This window comes from Gouania willdenowi, chromosome 24 (genome assembly GCF_900634775.1).
Source record: "Gouania willdenowi chromosome 24, fGouWil2.1, whole genome shotgun sequence".
NCBI lineage: Eukaryota > Metazoa > Chordata > Actinopteri > Blenniiformes > Gobiesocidae > Gouania > Gouania willdenowi.
The window spans coordinates 8,635,984-8,653,519 of NC_041066.1; the positions used below are offsets into that span (position 1 = coordinate 8,635,984).

The 17,536-nt window shown below is 38.6% G+C and overlaps 1 protein-coding gene across 2 annotated transcripts in view; it reads left to right on the plus strand.

Moving 5' to 3' along the window:
- rngtt (RNA guanylyltransferase and 5'-phosphatase) overlaps positions 1 to 17,536 on the plus strand; it is a 115,310-nt gene that overhangs the window by 18,879 nt on the left and 78,895 nt on the right. For both annotated transcript variants that reach the window (XM_028440044.1, XM_028440045.1), the window contains exon 9: positions 14,918 to 15,053. In XM_028440044.1, the coding sequence (XP_028295845.1) occupies positions 14,918 to 15,053 (136 nt within the window). The remainder of the gene's footprint in view (positions 1 to 14,917; positions 15,054 to 17,536) is intronic.

The following is a 17,536-nucleotide window of genomic DNA, read 5'->3' on the forward strand; positions in this document are numbered from 1 at the left end:
TATCTGTCTACAATATACACAACCGCTCACTCTAAATATTTTCATAGCAAATTGTTTGATCAGGTAAACGATGATTTTTGATTGTTACTACCAAAGTTAGCTGTTTATAATTCTGCTCCCCTCCTTTTTTTGTTTTTTGACCCACATTGTTTACAGTGTGTTTGTCAATGCCTAAAGGATTGTTCAGAGAACATGCACACAGCTTTGTTGTTGTTCCCACAGCTTGTCATAAACTGCTTACAAGTAATAGAGATGTAGATAGAGTTTACCAAAGAGGTGCTTCCTTTTTTTCCTTTTTTTTTTTTTTTTTTTTAACCTGAGGAACAATTCGTTCTGATCCAGATTCTCTGAAATTACTTTCTTTTTTTTTTTTTGACTCACAGCTGAGACACGAATCACATCCATTTTAGAGTGAGATTGCTTTTTGGAGACTCACTGGAGCGTCTGAGCTGCATAATTTACTGAGCAAATAACCACATCTTCTTTACAAATGTTGCATTTGTGTATGAAACTACATTTACAGGTTTTTTTAAAAATCACGACCAAGAAAAATCATTCCATCAGTTTTTGATTAATGGAGAATTAACCTCTTCTAAGGTAAACCTTTATTAAAAGTGGCAAAAACCATTTCAGGGTTTAATCAGTGTAATCATGGGATGCTTTTGCACACTATAAATGAAAGGGATGATAAGTTAGAACATTTGAATAAATGGACACTTTAATTTAATTATAAAAACTGTATTAAAATGATGAGGTTTAGTGTAGTTTAATGTAGTCTGAAAATTAAAACTGAAATTAAAAATTAAAATAGTTACTTTAATGGAAACATGCTATAATGTCACTTATCAGATTCTGTTCCCCGACCTTTTTGTTTCATGTACCTTTTTTTTGTGTCATATTCCCAGTACTCGTTAGTTCAGGGGTGTCAAACTCATTTTAGTTCAGGGGCCGAATTAGGAGCAGTTTATCTTGAGTGGGCCACAGATTTTAGGTGGGAAAATGTAGTAATTCAATCATTATTGTGCTCCAGTTTTACACTTCCACGTATAAATAAATTATAAAATATGTAAGCATTGATAATATCAAAACAATAAGTGTCAGATATCAGTCCCTGATTTATTTTTGATTATGTGGCCAATTTTTATGATTTTGGGGAAATTTTTAACAATGTTGCGACTCCAAAGCACCCTTGTCGCTTAAAAGGAAAGGAATGGGTTCTGTACCTGTCAGACGCACTGCCGCCATGGCGATGAAGCACACTGAGTCTTGAAATGGGGTTTTGGTGATTTAATAAAACAGTAGCTTTCACAGTTAACACACACTGGATGGGTTCGTTTACAATTTACGACATGTAGCAGCACTGCTGTGCTCCCTTGATCCAAAAAAACATAGGTGGTAACTATTTTGCTTCCGTTTTTAGATTTTACTTGGACGGGCACAATTGGCAGTTTACAATCTTGGTCTCCAGCCCGTGTAAGGCCACTTGACACCAGCATGTTGACATAGACCTCTCGATCCTTCTCAGCCCGTTCTGAATCCTTTTCCCTGTGGAGTACAGTGGGGTGCTTCAAGTTACACTTGGAACAGGAAATCCTTTTGCGGCAATGCTTACTAATGTGTCCTATACACAAACAACTGAAGCAAATGCCATTTCCCTTCAATAATTCAATTGTCTTCCTGTGCTCCATCCTTCCCAACTGTGCACACATAACCAGCGTGTGTCCTGCACCACAGAAAATGCATGTATTCAGTCCTGGTGTTTCTACTCCATCTTTATTTGCTGGCTCAGGTTTGTTCTCCACAGGCCCAATGGTGGTTGCGAAGCTGGCTCCTTTGGATCGAAACTCTGACTTCAGTTTGTTTGTTCCTCTATTTTCTCTTGAAGGAGAATCGTGTATATTGCCGAAGACAGGATCTGTTAGAATCTTGACTTGTTTCTCAATAAAATCCGCAATATCACTGAACTTTGCTCTTCGTTGCTGCTGTTCCTGTAGCTCACAAGCTTGGCTTATCCATCTATCTCTGAGCTTGTATGGAAGCTTTTTTATGATGCTCAACATATTTGAAGGCATATCCAAGTCATGAAGATACTGCACATCTTCCATTGCATTACAGCAGCCTCTGAGGAATAAACTGTAATCCTGTAGTGCCTTCACATTCTGTGTTCCCTTTATAGGCCACGAAAGGGCGTTGTCCACGTATCAAAAAGCAACTTTTTGCTCATTACCAAACTGCTTTTTTAATAAAGCTTTGGCTCTCAAATATTCATGATCTGGGTCTTGATATTGACATCTCCTCACAAGTTCTTTGGCATGTCCATTAGTATGTTGTTCCAGGAAGTATAGATGGTCTTCATAAATGGCTTCATAAATGTGATATTTTAATGGTTCACCATCAAATATTGGGATCTCACTCTTTGGTAGAGCTGCAAGGCATTGCTGTTGTATAAGTAGAGTTATCTCATTTTTCTTTCTCATAATGGCAAGAACATTATTGTTATTGTTTTCCACATCAGGTGCATTTCTATTTGGGTTTGAGGTAAGTTGATGAACATACTGCATGTTAGCCGTTTCTCTTTCAAACGCTGAATATTAAGGAACTTTATTGTATGAGGGTGTTTTATTTTCCATCACACTGATAACAGTGTGTTTAACTGACTGTTTTTCATCGCCGTTTATTGTTTTCTGTTTTGTAGCTGCTGATGGATGGAAATCTTTTGCATTAACATTGAGTTGCTGTTGAGAATTTCCTTTTTTCAAATATGAATTCATTCCATCGGAAACCTTTGATGACCTTTTCCCGCTTGTTGAGCTTTGTATTTTCATTATGTTAATTTCGCCTTTTTTTTTTAGCAATTTCGGTATCCAGTTGTAATTTTTCTTTCCTTTTACGCAGTTGTTCCTCCTCTTCTTCCAGCTGTAATCTTGTTTTCTTTTTGTGTAGCTCTTCCTCTTCTAGTGCATGTTTTTCATTTAACAAGCTTTGTCTTGTGGCTAACGCAGTTAGCTCAGCTTTGGCTATTAAACGTGCAGATGAAGTTGAAGACTACATGGAACTTTTGTGAGATGCAACATTGGAAATACTGTCACCTGGTTTTATTTCATCTTCATCTACATCACATAACTTTGATAAATGTTCATTTATGTCATTTAGTTCAGGTTGTTCCTGTGGGTTAGTGTTGTATTGTTCAGTTTCCTTTATCCATTGTCTTTTTTCATTCACAACCATTCATCTAGTTTATTAACCTCATCTTGTAGCAGTAGTGGCAACAATTTATCATGAGCATTATTAGCATGTTCAGAAAGTTTATTTAACTTCCCCAGAAATTATTTAATTGTAGACATGTTTTCTTTGTATTTCATGAGCTCCTTCATTTCTGGTATCATTCTTTTTTTTTTTATTCACATAACCTTTGCGCTCATTTTGCAGTTTTTCCACCTTATACACCAAGGCCTTTTCAGTAAGTTTGCTTTCTCTCCTTTTCCCAGACTCCATTTCAGAGCACGAGATGTCACCACTTGTTTGACTCATTCTGACTTTTCTGAATCGAATACATTTAAATGAATCCACAGTGTGTGATGAACACAGCAGTTAATTTAATTAAAGCAGCATCTCCAAAGCATCGCATTATTTAATCCACAAAACAGGTGTCAATCAAAGTGCGTGCATATCCAAATAGCGCACAGACGTCCTTATCCGATCAGCATTCATTCAGTGGCTCGCAGTCACTCCAGCCTTCATGCACACGGAATCCTTATCCACAAGCAAACGAGAAACAGGCGGCTTACCCGTTCATCCTTGTGACGTTTGGATGTGGCGCTGTGCCCGGCGTCATATGGCACAGACGCACGTTGTCCTGGCTCGTTTGTAGCGTGTATTGCGAGCGATTGCTTTCATTAAATGCCTTTTTTTTGTTGACAAATGTTGTGACTCCAAAGCAGCCTTGTTGCTTAAGAGGAAAGGAATGGGTTCTTTACCTGTCAGACGCGCTGCCGCCATGGCGATGAAGCCCACTGAGTCTTGAAATGGGGTTTTGGTGATTTAATAAAACAGCGGCTTTCACAGTTAACACACATTGGATGGGTTCGTTTACACTTTACGACATGTAGCAGCATGTGATCGAAGTGAAGCAAGGTGAACGAAGCGGTCAACAAAAAATACGGCTACCCAGCTCTTCTCTCTCAGCCGGAAATACACACCTTTTGAAGTAACCGCCCTCTACCACCTGTCGTGTGACCCTGCCACCCGTGCGTTACCACAGCAACCAAACATGGTGTCACAAATATCCTACATTATGGCTCCTACAAACAATTTTAACAATTTGAGATGAAAAATGACTGCCATCTTGTGATATAAGCATAGGAAAATGTGAGCCCTCCTAATATTATAGAGTTGAATTCAATTTGTGTACTATTTTGGAGATTCTAGCTGAGATATTTACAACTAAATTAGTTGGTTTTCCCACAAAAATTCATGGATTCTCTGACTTTTTTGCTTTCTGTTGCAGACCGAATTGGTTGCTCTAAAGGGCCACAGTTGGCCCCCAGGCCTTAAGTTTGACACGTGTGCCTTAGTTCATGCAATGCATCTTTAATTCATGTGTGCAAGCTTGTCTGAACCCTTTCCTGCATCTAGTTTAACATTAACCTCAGATTTAAGCCTTTTATTCATCTATTTCTGATATTTGGGCCGTTTTAGATTTTAAACGTCACCTTTTGATGCATTTCAAAGAGTTGTGTTCAAGTATCCCTAAGGGTACACGTACCCCTGGTTGGAAACCACTGCTCTAGAGAATACATTGTGGCTTGATTTACTGATATACTATTCAGAAAACTTATGTAATTTTTCCCATCTTTAGTGTCACTCAATTGTGATTTCTGACAAGTCTGCACATTTGTTTATGTTCAGTATCCTTTATTCTTCTTATACATTTTATCTAAATAGATTGCCTGCCAGTATTTATTCAGTATTATTATTTTGACAATAAAACAGATTTTATTTTTATTATTATTGTTATTAATTATTATTTTTATTTTTAGATAAAACTGCCCTTTTCCTTCTTTTTAGGCCGCCGGCTGACCTTGGCTGTGGCTATTGAAATTTTAATGTACAAACACCAAATAACATATTTGTTGTGAAAGCCTTCATGTGTTTTTATAACAGCCATTTCTTGAAGGTCTCATTACTTTTCCCTTCATTTATGCAGCATATTGTCTGTAAGGCAAAGGGACAGCCGTTACAGACTTGTTAGACTCTGCTCCAAGTTAATTGGTGTCTATCAAAGAGATTTATGTGTCTATGGGAGAAATGTGTGATTTGGGATGCAGAAATTCAGCAAGTCTCTTGATTATGATCTTTAGAGCAAATTGTCTGCGATGCAATTGAGTGCAGTGATATACTGAACACATTAACAGATTAAAGCTCTAATTATGATATTTTTAATTAGATTTTTATTCCTTATGCTTTCTTAATAAATGTTCTGAGTCTTTCTCAGGCCACTGACTTATTGGTAAATAGTAAAGTCACATCACTTTGGAACAGTGGGTTGTTGTTGTAGCAAGAAGACTGTGGGTTTAATTCCCTGGGTTTGGCATTTAGCGATTTCTGCACCACATTACACTTTTCTGTTTCCTTTCCCTTTCATTGTGTTTTCCTGTATTGACGACTTTACTGGCTATTAAAAAAATGTACCAAACATGCTAAATAGGGTTAGCAGAGTCAACTATGTGATTAATTTTACATTTTATATGCTTCAGATTAATTACTAAACGAGATGATTATGCGAAAATCACGTACCATTACAATGTTGTCCATGTTGCTGTAGTACATAAGAGCGAGCACATAACCCCCATCCTGGCCTTCCTCCACTGGTTAACTGTGCATTTTAGAATCCATTTTCAAATTATTTTATTTGTTTTTAAGTCTTTAAATGGTCTTGCTTCACTTTACCTCTCTGAGCTCCTCCACCCCTACATTCCTGCTCAGTTCCTCAGGTCCAAGCGGAAGCTCAGAGGGGGAAGATAGGGTCCCTACTCCGACAAGCTGACTTGGAGCACTGGCCGCCTGCAGAGGCTCTCCACCGTAAAGACGGCGCAGTGGCGGCAAGAACCGGGGGCGTTCGGGGCCTGCTGGGCGTGTTCCAGCCCGAGGCACCCTGAGCAGACCTGGTGTGTGTCTCTGCCTGAAATTTTGTTCCCGCACCTGCAGAGGAAAGCCCCGAGCCTCCAGACCACCTGGTGTGCGGGGCCTTGTCCTCCATCTCCGGGAAGAAGTTGTTAGCTAGCGCTGGCACGTGGCTGCTATAGCCTCTAAGCTAACTGAGGACCGACACCCTGCGCCTGGCGACAGTGGTGGGGTGGTGAGGGCGGTGTCGTAACTGAGCCGCTAACTGGTGGTTTGCGTCCGGTGCTCGATATCTGTGGTGTGGCGTTGAGTGACGTGGTGAGCCGAGCCGAAAACCTGTGTAAGCAGTCGGCCCGTGACGGCCGTGAAGGGCGTCGAAGCATTGTTACACCAAGCATGGAGAACAAGGAAAACACTGGTCGACCTGGTGTGGTAAAGAGCAGAAAAAGCCTCAACAGCAGTGTCCGATCCAGAAAAGGGTCCACCTGTGGACGGTTAAGCTGCTGCAACGCAAGATAGCGCTGAGTGAGAAAAGGTTTTTTGAATGGCGTTGTATTCTACGCCCCCTCTACTTATAGTAGGCAGGACTACCTGCGGCAGATGAATACATTTCACCAGCCAATCAGGATTAGCATAATGAGATTGGGCTTCTGAGATATGACGCCGAGGCGTATATCCCATAGTGAGACATCGAAATGAATGTTCTGAAAGAGAACCCATCATACAATGGTAATAAATGTCACTATCTGCAATTTGCCAAACAGTGGCTTTTATTGGCTTTGTAAAAAGACAGCAAGACAGTTGCTGGGTTTGCCAGGAGGGAAGCCATGGACTGAGTGGGGATTTTAATCTTCTTGTTTTAGTTCCTTCTGTTGGTTAGATGACTTAGTGATCCAAAACAGAAGAATAGCAGGGTGAAGGGGCAGAGACAGGAGCCAATTATGTTCATGGAGAAAGCAGCACAGCTTGGAATATATCTGAGAAGAAATTCTTGAATAAACAAGATATTTCTCCAAAGGCTTTTTATCTCATCAACTGAACACAGTCACTTGTTATTTGTTTTTAATACAATATATAAGACATTCTCATTAAGATGAGTGCAATACAATAGAATAGTGTTGAGATAACTTGTTGACGATAGGATTATGAAGATCATGTTTCTTCAACCTCGCGTGCTGGTAACATTTGTCTAGTACTCTTTGGTCTGCAGTAATGAACAATTCAAATGTAACACAAAGTTACAATTAAGAGTGACAGATGCACTAAAACTCCAAGATTCCACTAATGAGGATAGAGAAAGAAGAGAGCTATTATAGTTAAAAGGCCAAGGATTTTTATGTCTAGTTCAGTGCACTGATACCAGCAAGAACAAAGCTGTTTGGTTTTACAACCAAAGACTGAAACCTGTGAAAGAGGCTTAAGATTATGTTTAGACATGATAATTGGATATAGATCAACAAGTTGGCAGTTTGTTTCCATTTTGTAAAAAGCCTCTCTAGCGGCCTGTTTCCAAAATGTACCGTTTTATGTATATTAGTATATTTGCATATTTATTGGCATTTACATGAATACACAATGAGGCATTTTACCAGACTGAAAACAGCTGACTGTATGAACTTTAAGACCCCTTTGACTTGTGTCCTTGCAGCTCTCTCCTTTGTGCTGCCATTGATGCACCACTAATGATGTGCAAAGCTGTTGAAATTGGTCTAAGCCCTCCCCTGGAAGTCAGATGCTGTCAGTCATGCTGCTGTACCCGATGGCCAGAGTAGACACAGTGTTAGTCTGTGTCTCATTAGGGCTTAAGTGCTAAAGGCATCGAGCTTTAGGAAGAGAATGAAATCTGAGGAGCACAGCACCCATCAAGGCTAGGTAGAGGCGTATATGGGGAAGTGGCTTTATATAGAGGAGGAAAAAAAACTGTCACCAGATCAAAAAGTGTGCTACCACGGCAACTTAGAGATCAGGGAGTAGATGAAGAAGGTGAAGCTCCAGTGAAGACGAGGACCACCGGGAGTACAAACTAATGGCCTTTTTACCTCCTTCGTCTGAACAAGCTTGACAGCGTTAGCAATGGCTAACTGTCCAATTAGACAGCAGAGTAACCAGATAGGCTTGGTGTAGACGTGTCTCACCCTCACTGGTTGTAGAATCTGCATTGTGACATACAGTTTGATCTTTACAGTAACCAGTTCTTTTCTCAGATAAAGGATATCGGCCATTTGCACAAAGACCTTCCTGTCTGTGAGAATAATCAGTTCTAGGCTCTCAAGTCATTTCCTCTCCCTTGCTCGCTCCACTCCCCTCTGCCTGTGTGTCTTTTTAATGCTTCCATTGTGTTACCACTCCCACCGTGTAAATGTAAGTGCTGCTAAATCAGGACCATTCTTGCCTTTCCACTTTTTTTCATTTCTTCCTAGAGCTTCCACAAGACTTGGCTGACCTTGTTTTCTATATTCTGATCTCATCTCCTTTACAATTCATGACATTTTATCTTCACCAGTGGGCTTGGCGAACGTTTGGCTGTGATGAAAATAGTTTCCGTACACCCATGGCTTCCCTCATTTCAGCTTCACAAGCTCATTGATGGATCACTAACTGACATTAAAGGGAGTGTCGATCTACCTACGCATTTTAATGTTAACATCCAGGGAAAAAAGGCCCATTGTTACCTTTTATTTCCTCGTTTCGCTCGTGAAAGTTAAAATGTGTTCTGAACACAAAAGGCCTTTTGAACAACCACCTACCCTCAGCATTTGGGAAGATTCTATTAAGGGTTTTTGTACTTTCAAAACTTCAGAGAGATGACCAATTTCTTTAATTTATTCTAATATTTTTGATCATTTAGAAGCAATTACTAGTTTTTAGTGATACACATTTTACACACGATAAATCTAATTTTTTAAAATAAAAGTTTTGCTGTTACAAACAAAATTTAACTGTCTGGTTCTGGTGGAGATTTCTTCCCGTAAACAGGGAGCTTTTTTTTTTTTTTAACACTTTAGCTGCTGCATGTTCATGTGGATTTCTCTTTTTTTTTTTTAAGAATTGTATATTTTGACAATTGTGCCTATACAAATAAAGTTCAATTGAATTGAACTAGTACAGTAATGGAAAATTGGTTTCTTATAGGGGTGTGCATTGCCATGAATCTGACGATACGATTCAAAATTTGCATGTCGCGATACGATATATCCTGATGTATTCCAACACTAAACAATACAATATACATTGTGATATATTACGTTATCAATAATCACAAATTCCACATTTACAATTACAAAGTGCTATGAAATACAATTGATTATTTTTTGCGAGAACAAGTAAATGGAAACTAACTGTAATTCAAGTACCAATATCTAAATCAAGGGGTATGTTTATCAAACTGTGAAATTACATTTTTCAAAAAAAGTTTAACTTTTGCTTCTACAACAGATTCTGATTCTGATAAGTACTTAAATTCTCCAAATAAAAAAGTTACCACATACATCTATAAAAATGCCATGTATGCTTTATGAAAATTAAGTGCAATCAACTTCCAAACTAAAATGCATTGAGGAGTGAAGTAGTTTAACAAGGTTTGATGTGGTTCACTGACACCTAGTGACCAGGCCTTTACGTGCTATGCATAGGTTAGCGCAATTATTTGGACATTTTTTGGGTCAATACGATAATTGCACTGTGAAATATCAAAATACATCGCCGAATCATTTTTTTCTTACACCCTTAGTTTCTCATAACACTTACTAATTCAAGCTTTAATCAGCCACAACATACTAGGTTATCCTCTTGTTGAGCCTTTACAACTAGCAAAGCTAAAGTGACTCACTAAAGTAAGACTGGTGGGTGAACCCCACACCTCCAAACCCTGTCTGTAAGCTGTAAACACTGGCATGCCTTTAGCCCCTCAGGTTTTCCCAAGGGACCAGATGCCTTTTGCAGGCACTGAAACTGTGCTTTGTATCAAGGTCTCCAATATGTATAAGACTGACAGCCTCTTTGTGTTACGAAAAATGCTGAAAAAAAGAGCTGCATTACCTATGTACATTCTCGCTCGTTTCTCTCGGAATGTCCCAGTTCTTTCTCTGCCTGAAGGTGTGCGATAACACTCCAACAGTGTTGTGACACAATCACCTCCTTTGGCTACACCATTATGCGGTTTTCTTGCTACTCCCCTAGCCACTTACAAGGGCTGCCAGTAGTAACCTGTCCGGGTGCATCAATGGGTCACAGGTCACAGTCTTGATGCTAATAGCCTACTCGCCCTTGGCATGTTTCAATATGAAAACCCAGTGGTGGAAGCACAAGACATCCCTAGTTTCACAGAGTGGTAGCAGCAATGCAAGCTTTTCATTTAACTTGGATTTACATTCATTTACAACTCTTTGTATTTATTGAGTTGATAATAAAACAAAAATATTATTTCACAGCATACTAAAATAAAAAAAATGTGTTGATTAAAGTGGTAAGGAGAAAAAAAAGTTTTTCCTTTTTGCATGGGGTTTATTTTGTTTTTCAATTTTCCGCTTCATATTTTCGCTGCTGTAACAAGGGGATGTCCCTGTTGTGGAATCAAATCTACCCCATTGACATAGCTTTGAGGTATTTACAAACTTTTATAGATTTGTTATTATTCAACCTCAGAAAAGGTATATATCTCGCATCTTGTTCTGTAAGCTTTCGTTAAAAAGAAAGAAGCTTTCATTCATATTTATTGTTGGGTTAGTGTTTTACTCTTTAAAATTGTCTTCAAAATGACATTTCAGTTGTTGGTGTAGATGGCGTAAGCGCCATCAATTCACTTGGCATCTTGTCATCGTTCTCTCTCTTTGAACCAGTTGGTATTGATGCCATATTTATTACCTCTAATCCTTTTGTTGTAATACTGGGGAGCCACAGTAGGCATGACAAATACATCAGTCTGCAGGGAAGTCATTAATCTCAGATCCATCTCTGCCGTCAGACTGAGTTTTCCCTGTGAGGTGTTAGTGTTTGTATGGGCACACCATCAAATCCATCAAAGCCAGCTCCCCTTTTCAAAGAGCTAGAATTTTATAATCCGTTATATTCACAACATAATTAGCCCCTATTTTGAGTCGCCTTGATTAGGTTACTTAACCTTTTTCAAATACAGCAGGACCGCGTTTGCTAATTACTACATTAGTTCATCCTGCCTTGATTCAGCACTTGGTATTTTGTGCTAAAGAACAGCATGCATGATCCAAAGTGTAATTGAGTTCATTAGGTGTGTAATGAAGCTGTCAAAGGACCAAGTATGAATTATTCATATTAGCACTGCTGTCAGATTCAGTAAAATCTTTTTTTTTTTTTTTTCGCGGCTTCAAGATAAAAGCTCTATTAAAGGCTCCTGTAGAATTAGCTTCTCACTCAAAGTGTTTGATACAGTAGATCAGAGCTTTCAGGGTGGTGTGTTTTGCTGCTGCTTTTGGAAGTTGTCCTTGAGGAAACAGAAAAGTAACAATAGACCCTGTGTCTTTGGGTGTGGCCAAAAAAAATAAATAAATCTGCTTGTCTCATGGAAACAACAGAAGGAAGAATAAAGGATTTGAGTCAGTTTAATGTCCCCCAGATAAAATGGCCTTTTAATGTCAGCTCTGTAATCAGCCGCTTCATTTGACTGAGCAGTAAACATTTGGATGAATTAATTTATTACTCCCCCGTCTGTCTGAATCCACTTGGGACAAATACTGTTTTATGCCAAATCTTTGTACTTTTCTTCCTCTTTACAACCAAATATTTACTGTAACTTTACCTAAAACCCATTCTCATACATTCTCTTCATCACTCTTCAATATCCAAATGATGTTTCTTAAAGGATTTTGTTAAGTTAATGCAGAACAATTGCAGGCACCGCCGTGTCTCAGGCAACATAGGGCTGCATGATATTGGAAAAAACTGACATTGTGATTTTTTGAACCCTGCGATACATGTTGCGGTATTTTTTTTTAAAAAAAGGAATTTTGACCATATGACATAAATTTCACTTTTTATTATGCTGCCATCGTTCTGCTATCTTGTGGGACAATTAGAAAGCTGTGAGTACCTGAGTTCATCGCTTTTCCCAGCAACTTCCGAAACTTGTTTTTGATCATTTGGTTCACAGAGATGTTCAGTGGCTGTGCCAGTTCAGTTACCCCAACAGCGCCCTCAAAATAAGGGCCTATGTCTTTATCTGATCCGATCATGCCCAGCAGCTTTAAATAAAACACTACCCATCTTTATGCTGCAAGTACCTTTTTAAATTGTTTATAGTTTTATTGAAAGTGGCAACAGTCAGAATGATAGTTTATTGTATTTGTGTATGTATTTTTGGTCATTCCTTTACATCGTCTGCCATTTTTATTTATAGCACAAGGTAGGTGTACCATAATATTCATCCCATTTTCTGGTAGAAGCTGAGAGGTTTTTTAATTTTTTTTTTTATTTTATTCACTTATTGAATGCTTTGATAAACCTGCTATAGGTATTACTTTGATTTTTCAGTTTTGTAGTATAAAGTCACAGGAAATTAGTGCTAGTGTAATATAATCAGGCAAGAAGTAACATACTTAACAAACAACCCAGGGGCGTGGAACTGCTTGTGTAGGATCCACATAATGAAATAAAAGATTAAGGTCCTTTGAAGTCAGCTGTTCATGCTCAAGGATAAAGGCTTTGAAGTTCAATTGTTTCAGAGTTATTGTCTTTAGACTTTAGACCTATGATATGCTAGTTTAGGCTCAACCTATTTAAAGTCACTATCTCCCTTTCGAAAGGAGGAAAATTGTTGATGAAAGTCTGAAAAGAGCATAGTGTATCCTTTTAGTTTGCTTTAATTAACCACAACTTACTGATCTCTCCTTGAGAGTGTATGCAGAGAAAAAGAAGCTCAAATTCATGCCAATTAAAAGCTCATATCTGACCCACAACCTGTAGGATCATCTATTTTCGCTGGTATTTTTGTTGAACGCCTACTTTGCACTTAAATAATTAGGGATTGAAAAGGCATTTTCTACCATTATCTCAAGGAAAATCTGCACAGACAGGAAAATTACCTCAATTAATGTTTGGTTATCTTTTAGTGTTCATAAAAGAACAAAAAGTCTGACTTCTTGAACTCATCACAATGTAATGTTTGTCCTTCAGAAGCAAAGAAGGCAACAACCTCTTTCATCACTTGGTTTCTTTATGCCTGCAGAGATGGTTAATTCATTTGATCTTTGCTCAAAGATTGGTGAAGCATTGATGTGCACAATCATTTATTTGAAGTGCGGGAGATTTATTAATTCTTTGGTCTTCAGCCTCACTGTCTTGTCACTGACTATATGGATCCGGTTGCAAGACAACTAAAAAAGAACAGAAATGCGGTGGATGACCAACAGTAACTTTGATGTCTGCTGAGACCTTACTCTGTCTCGTTGAAACAATCGAGATGTTTCCTCTGCCAAGTCAGTCTACGCATGCCTCGGTGGACAAAACAAAACCGAGCTCACCGAGTTTCACCAACCCATTGGTGACCCTCATCTAGTTTAGGTGTTCTGTTGAAGCCATTGCTCGGGTGTGGCCGCTGATACGATTCCAAAAAACTACAAGAAACCACATGTGGGTGACCAAGGTGGGAAGTTACACCCAATTGTGTACTATATTATCAAATGACACAGTGGACTGTTGTCAAAATCTGTAAAAGCCTTTCCAAATGTTCTTGTGTGAGATGTTTACAGCTGTTTAGTCTGAGAGAATTATTCCTGGTCATGGTTTTTTTTTAATCAAACACAACCATTAGTTGAAAATCCCTCACTGGAAAAGTAGTTTTCTGTCAGAGCAAAACAGCAACATTACATGTACTATTGTTTGATTATCTTTTAGTGTGTATAAAAGAAAAAACAATTTTTACCTTTTGGGCTTATAACTCTTGTGATGTTTGTCCTTCAGAAGCAAAGAAGACAACAACCTCTTTCATCACTTGGTTTCTTTGTGTCTGCAAAGATGGCTAATTAATTCAATCTTTGCTCAGAGATTGGTGAAGTATTGATGTGCACATTAACTTCTTTGAAGTGCGGGAGATTTGTGCATCTTTTGGTCATCAGCCTCACTCTCTTGTCCCTCACCATATTGATCCGGTGGCAAGACAACAAGAACAAGAAAGCAGTGAATAGCCAGAGTCGGTCTATGCATGCCTAGGTGGACACTGAGGTTGATCTAGTTTAGGTGTTCTGTTGAAGCCATTGCCCATGGTGTGGCTGCTGATGCATCCAAAAAGCTACAAGAAACCATACTGTATATGAGAGCTGGGAGTCAGGTAGGGACCATTGACTAAGGTGGGAAGTTTTTGTGTGATGTTTAAAGCTCATTAGTCAAAAAGAAGAATTTGTGGTCATGTTTTTTTAATCAAACACAACCATTAGTTGTTTATGCAATCCCTCTCTAGCAAAGAAGGTGTTTTTTCTGTTGGAGCATAATTCTCCAGTCACAGAAAAGAGGATTTGTTTCCACATGTCACTTGGTATTATATCTACATGGCTGCATCCTGCTCTGTTAGTGTTTAGCTATCAGCCTTTTTTTTGTTCTTGGTAAAATAGTGTCTGTATTTCTCTACTTGAGATAACCAAAGAAAGGTTCTGTGTCCACAACAAAGGTGTCACTAAACCAAACCAAGAAAAGTTTATTTCATTTCTCTTTCTTTCTGACATTCATATAACATTAGAAAAAAGTTATAAATTAATATGTAATATTGTGCGATATTAATCCAGATCTATAAAAGATTGCAACTCTAATATTTGTTATCCTTTTCAAGATACATGATGGTGATCAATGGAAAGAATGAAGTGTTCATGGTCGACAGAGACAACTCCATCTTCCACATAGCAAACCTAGAGTTTCCTTTGCGGAAAGATCCACGAGCCCACCTTGCCAACACACTACTAGATGGGGTAAGTGCCTATTGTAATTGTTGAAAAAATTGTTTTGTAAGTTCTGGAAGCACCATGCTGTCTTTACCCCTGACTTTGTACGATACCCAACATGAAACAGCAGTACACTTTGCAGATTGTCGATAGGAATTACTCTCAAATAATATGTTGCAAATGCATTCTGTCACTCACTCTATAACTATAAATCATGTCTTCCTTTTCAGTGCTGTCAAATTTCTTATAACCAATTAGTCAAGTAGGAAAAACATAATAGGTTGACTGCATTAGCCACTGTTCTAAAGTAGGAAGGTGTCGGTGCCAGAACGGTGCAGGTTCCTCCCACTTACAAATGTCTGGTGAAATAATCCAGCATAATATATTCTACAACAGGGGTGTCCAAACTGCTTCATATGGAAAAAATGTCATCCACAGCCCTGCATTAAGAGGAGAAAATATAAAGTAAGAAAGTAGATCACAATATTTCCAACTATTTCCAGTACCCAGCAAATACATTATTGGGCTTGTGACAGTTTTAAGCTGACCATTCACATGTTTGATGTTTGAGGGCGAAGAGTCACTAAGAGGAACTAAACCTTAAGGTTTTGGCGGATGTGCATCAAGGCTGGATATTCATAGAAATTCCTTGATTATGGGCGGGGCTCCTGGATAAGTTTACACACACCCAGCCTATACTATAAAATGTCCAAAGAACAATCTATGCTAACTACCTACTCATTACTCACTTTACCTCTCTTTTTGCAAAACTCTCATTCTAACCTTATCACAGATTGCAGAGTCGACAGGTGGTAGTTTTTATAGGAGGGGCGGGGCCAAAGCTGGTGGTTTGTGATATAAGAAGCCACCAAAACATCACAAAGCACCATTCTCAGCCAATGGCAAAATTTAATTGTAATAGCCATATTTCATCCCATGAAGGGCAGTCATGCTTACAGTTTTTTTAACTGAATACACTAAATTAAAATACTTTGACTGTTTAGTCAATCCCAGTCCAACTCTTTGATCCTAGTCCAAGAGTAGAACTAGGATCAATCAACAACACTAAGTCATACCTAAAATATATATTTTTTAGTCAAAAAAAGTGGTTTGGGGGTAATTAGTCTATTCTTCTGCTTGTCCTATAAGGATCGAAAGTCTTTTGTGTAGTTTTTCACTAACAAATTGTCATGTGGGCACACTTTGCCGCTCCTCAGTGCTAGTTTTAGTCCATAGACCATGTATTCAACATCTCCCCTTTCAGGTTCAGACTTTCATTGTATACCAAACAGCTCCAGCTCCCCTGAGGAGCAGATGCCCTCATTCAGGACACTTTCTTTCTCTCAGAAACACACAAAAGCTGCAGCATGTTTTTGTTGTCAAGAGGTTCGTTTAAAAAGAATTCCAAGGCTTCTTGTTTAATATTCTATAACCAAAGATGAGTCACTGACCACTTTATTTTGCTGTGTCAGAGATTAGTTCTGGTATAGCAAACCGGCGCATGCTTGCTCTCGGCTCACGTTACTGATTAATGTGGCAAATTCACTTGCTTCGTTCACGCAGCATCTCTAATTGCAACATATTAATGCTCCTTTGAAGGAGAGATGTGGAGTTGTGTTCAGATTGCCACAAGGTTTGTTATGACTGCTGTTTATCTGTCAATTTTTCCAGCTCTCGGTTCATATGCTTCATCTTTGCACCAAAGCTCCTTGTCTCTGTTATTTAATGCACCATTTGAGGAACTGTTTTTTAATGAGCTTTACATCAACTCCAGTGACAATTGGGGTGGAATGTGTGATGTAGATTGAATTCCTTTGGCCACAGTAATGTATTCCTCTGTGTCCCTCTGCTCAATAGTTCTATTCACCAAACACATAATGATGGCTGCCTCCTGGAATGACATCATTTATTCCTTCCAACTCTTCCTTGGTTATGATTGCATTGGACTCACTCCCCGGTCTCTTTCTAGTCGGACTTAGTTTCAGGGATTTGTCCTTTGTCCTGGGAGTTGAGAAGAAAAGAACACCAGCAAGCTGGCATTCATTTGCCATCTATTACTGTTTACCGTTACACAGACACTACCATCAGCCTTTTGGTTGGAAGTTGTTAGAAATGCTTCACAAAAAGGTGAAAAATAAAAAAATATCTGCTTTGTCATGGTTCAGACAGGAAAGGCTAAAATTAGAGGATTTATTAAAACAAGGAAGATATGTTGTGAAGAAATGTTTTTTCTTTTTTTTTTTTTTTTTAGCTCTTTTATTTTTACATTTTCCAGATTATTAAACAAACGAAATGTCACAAGCTAGTTGACCATTACAGATCTTCGCAAAAATAAAAGTGATGTTTCTAAATGTTGATCAAGTATAATTGTGCTTTGAACATGTTTCCATTGAAGGTTGTTTTGGGCAGGAGCCTCGTAACTCCCATGAAATCTCTCCTTTGTTGTTTCACGTCGAATGTGGCAGTGGTGATTTTTAAGTATAATGCTCAGAATTGTCCCGGTTTTCTTC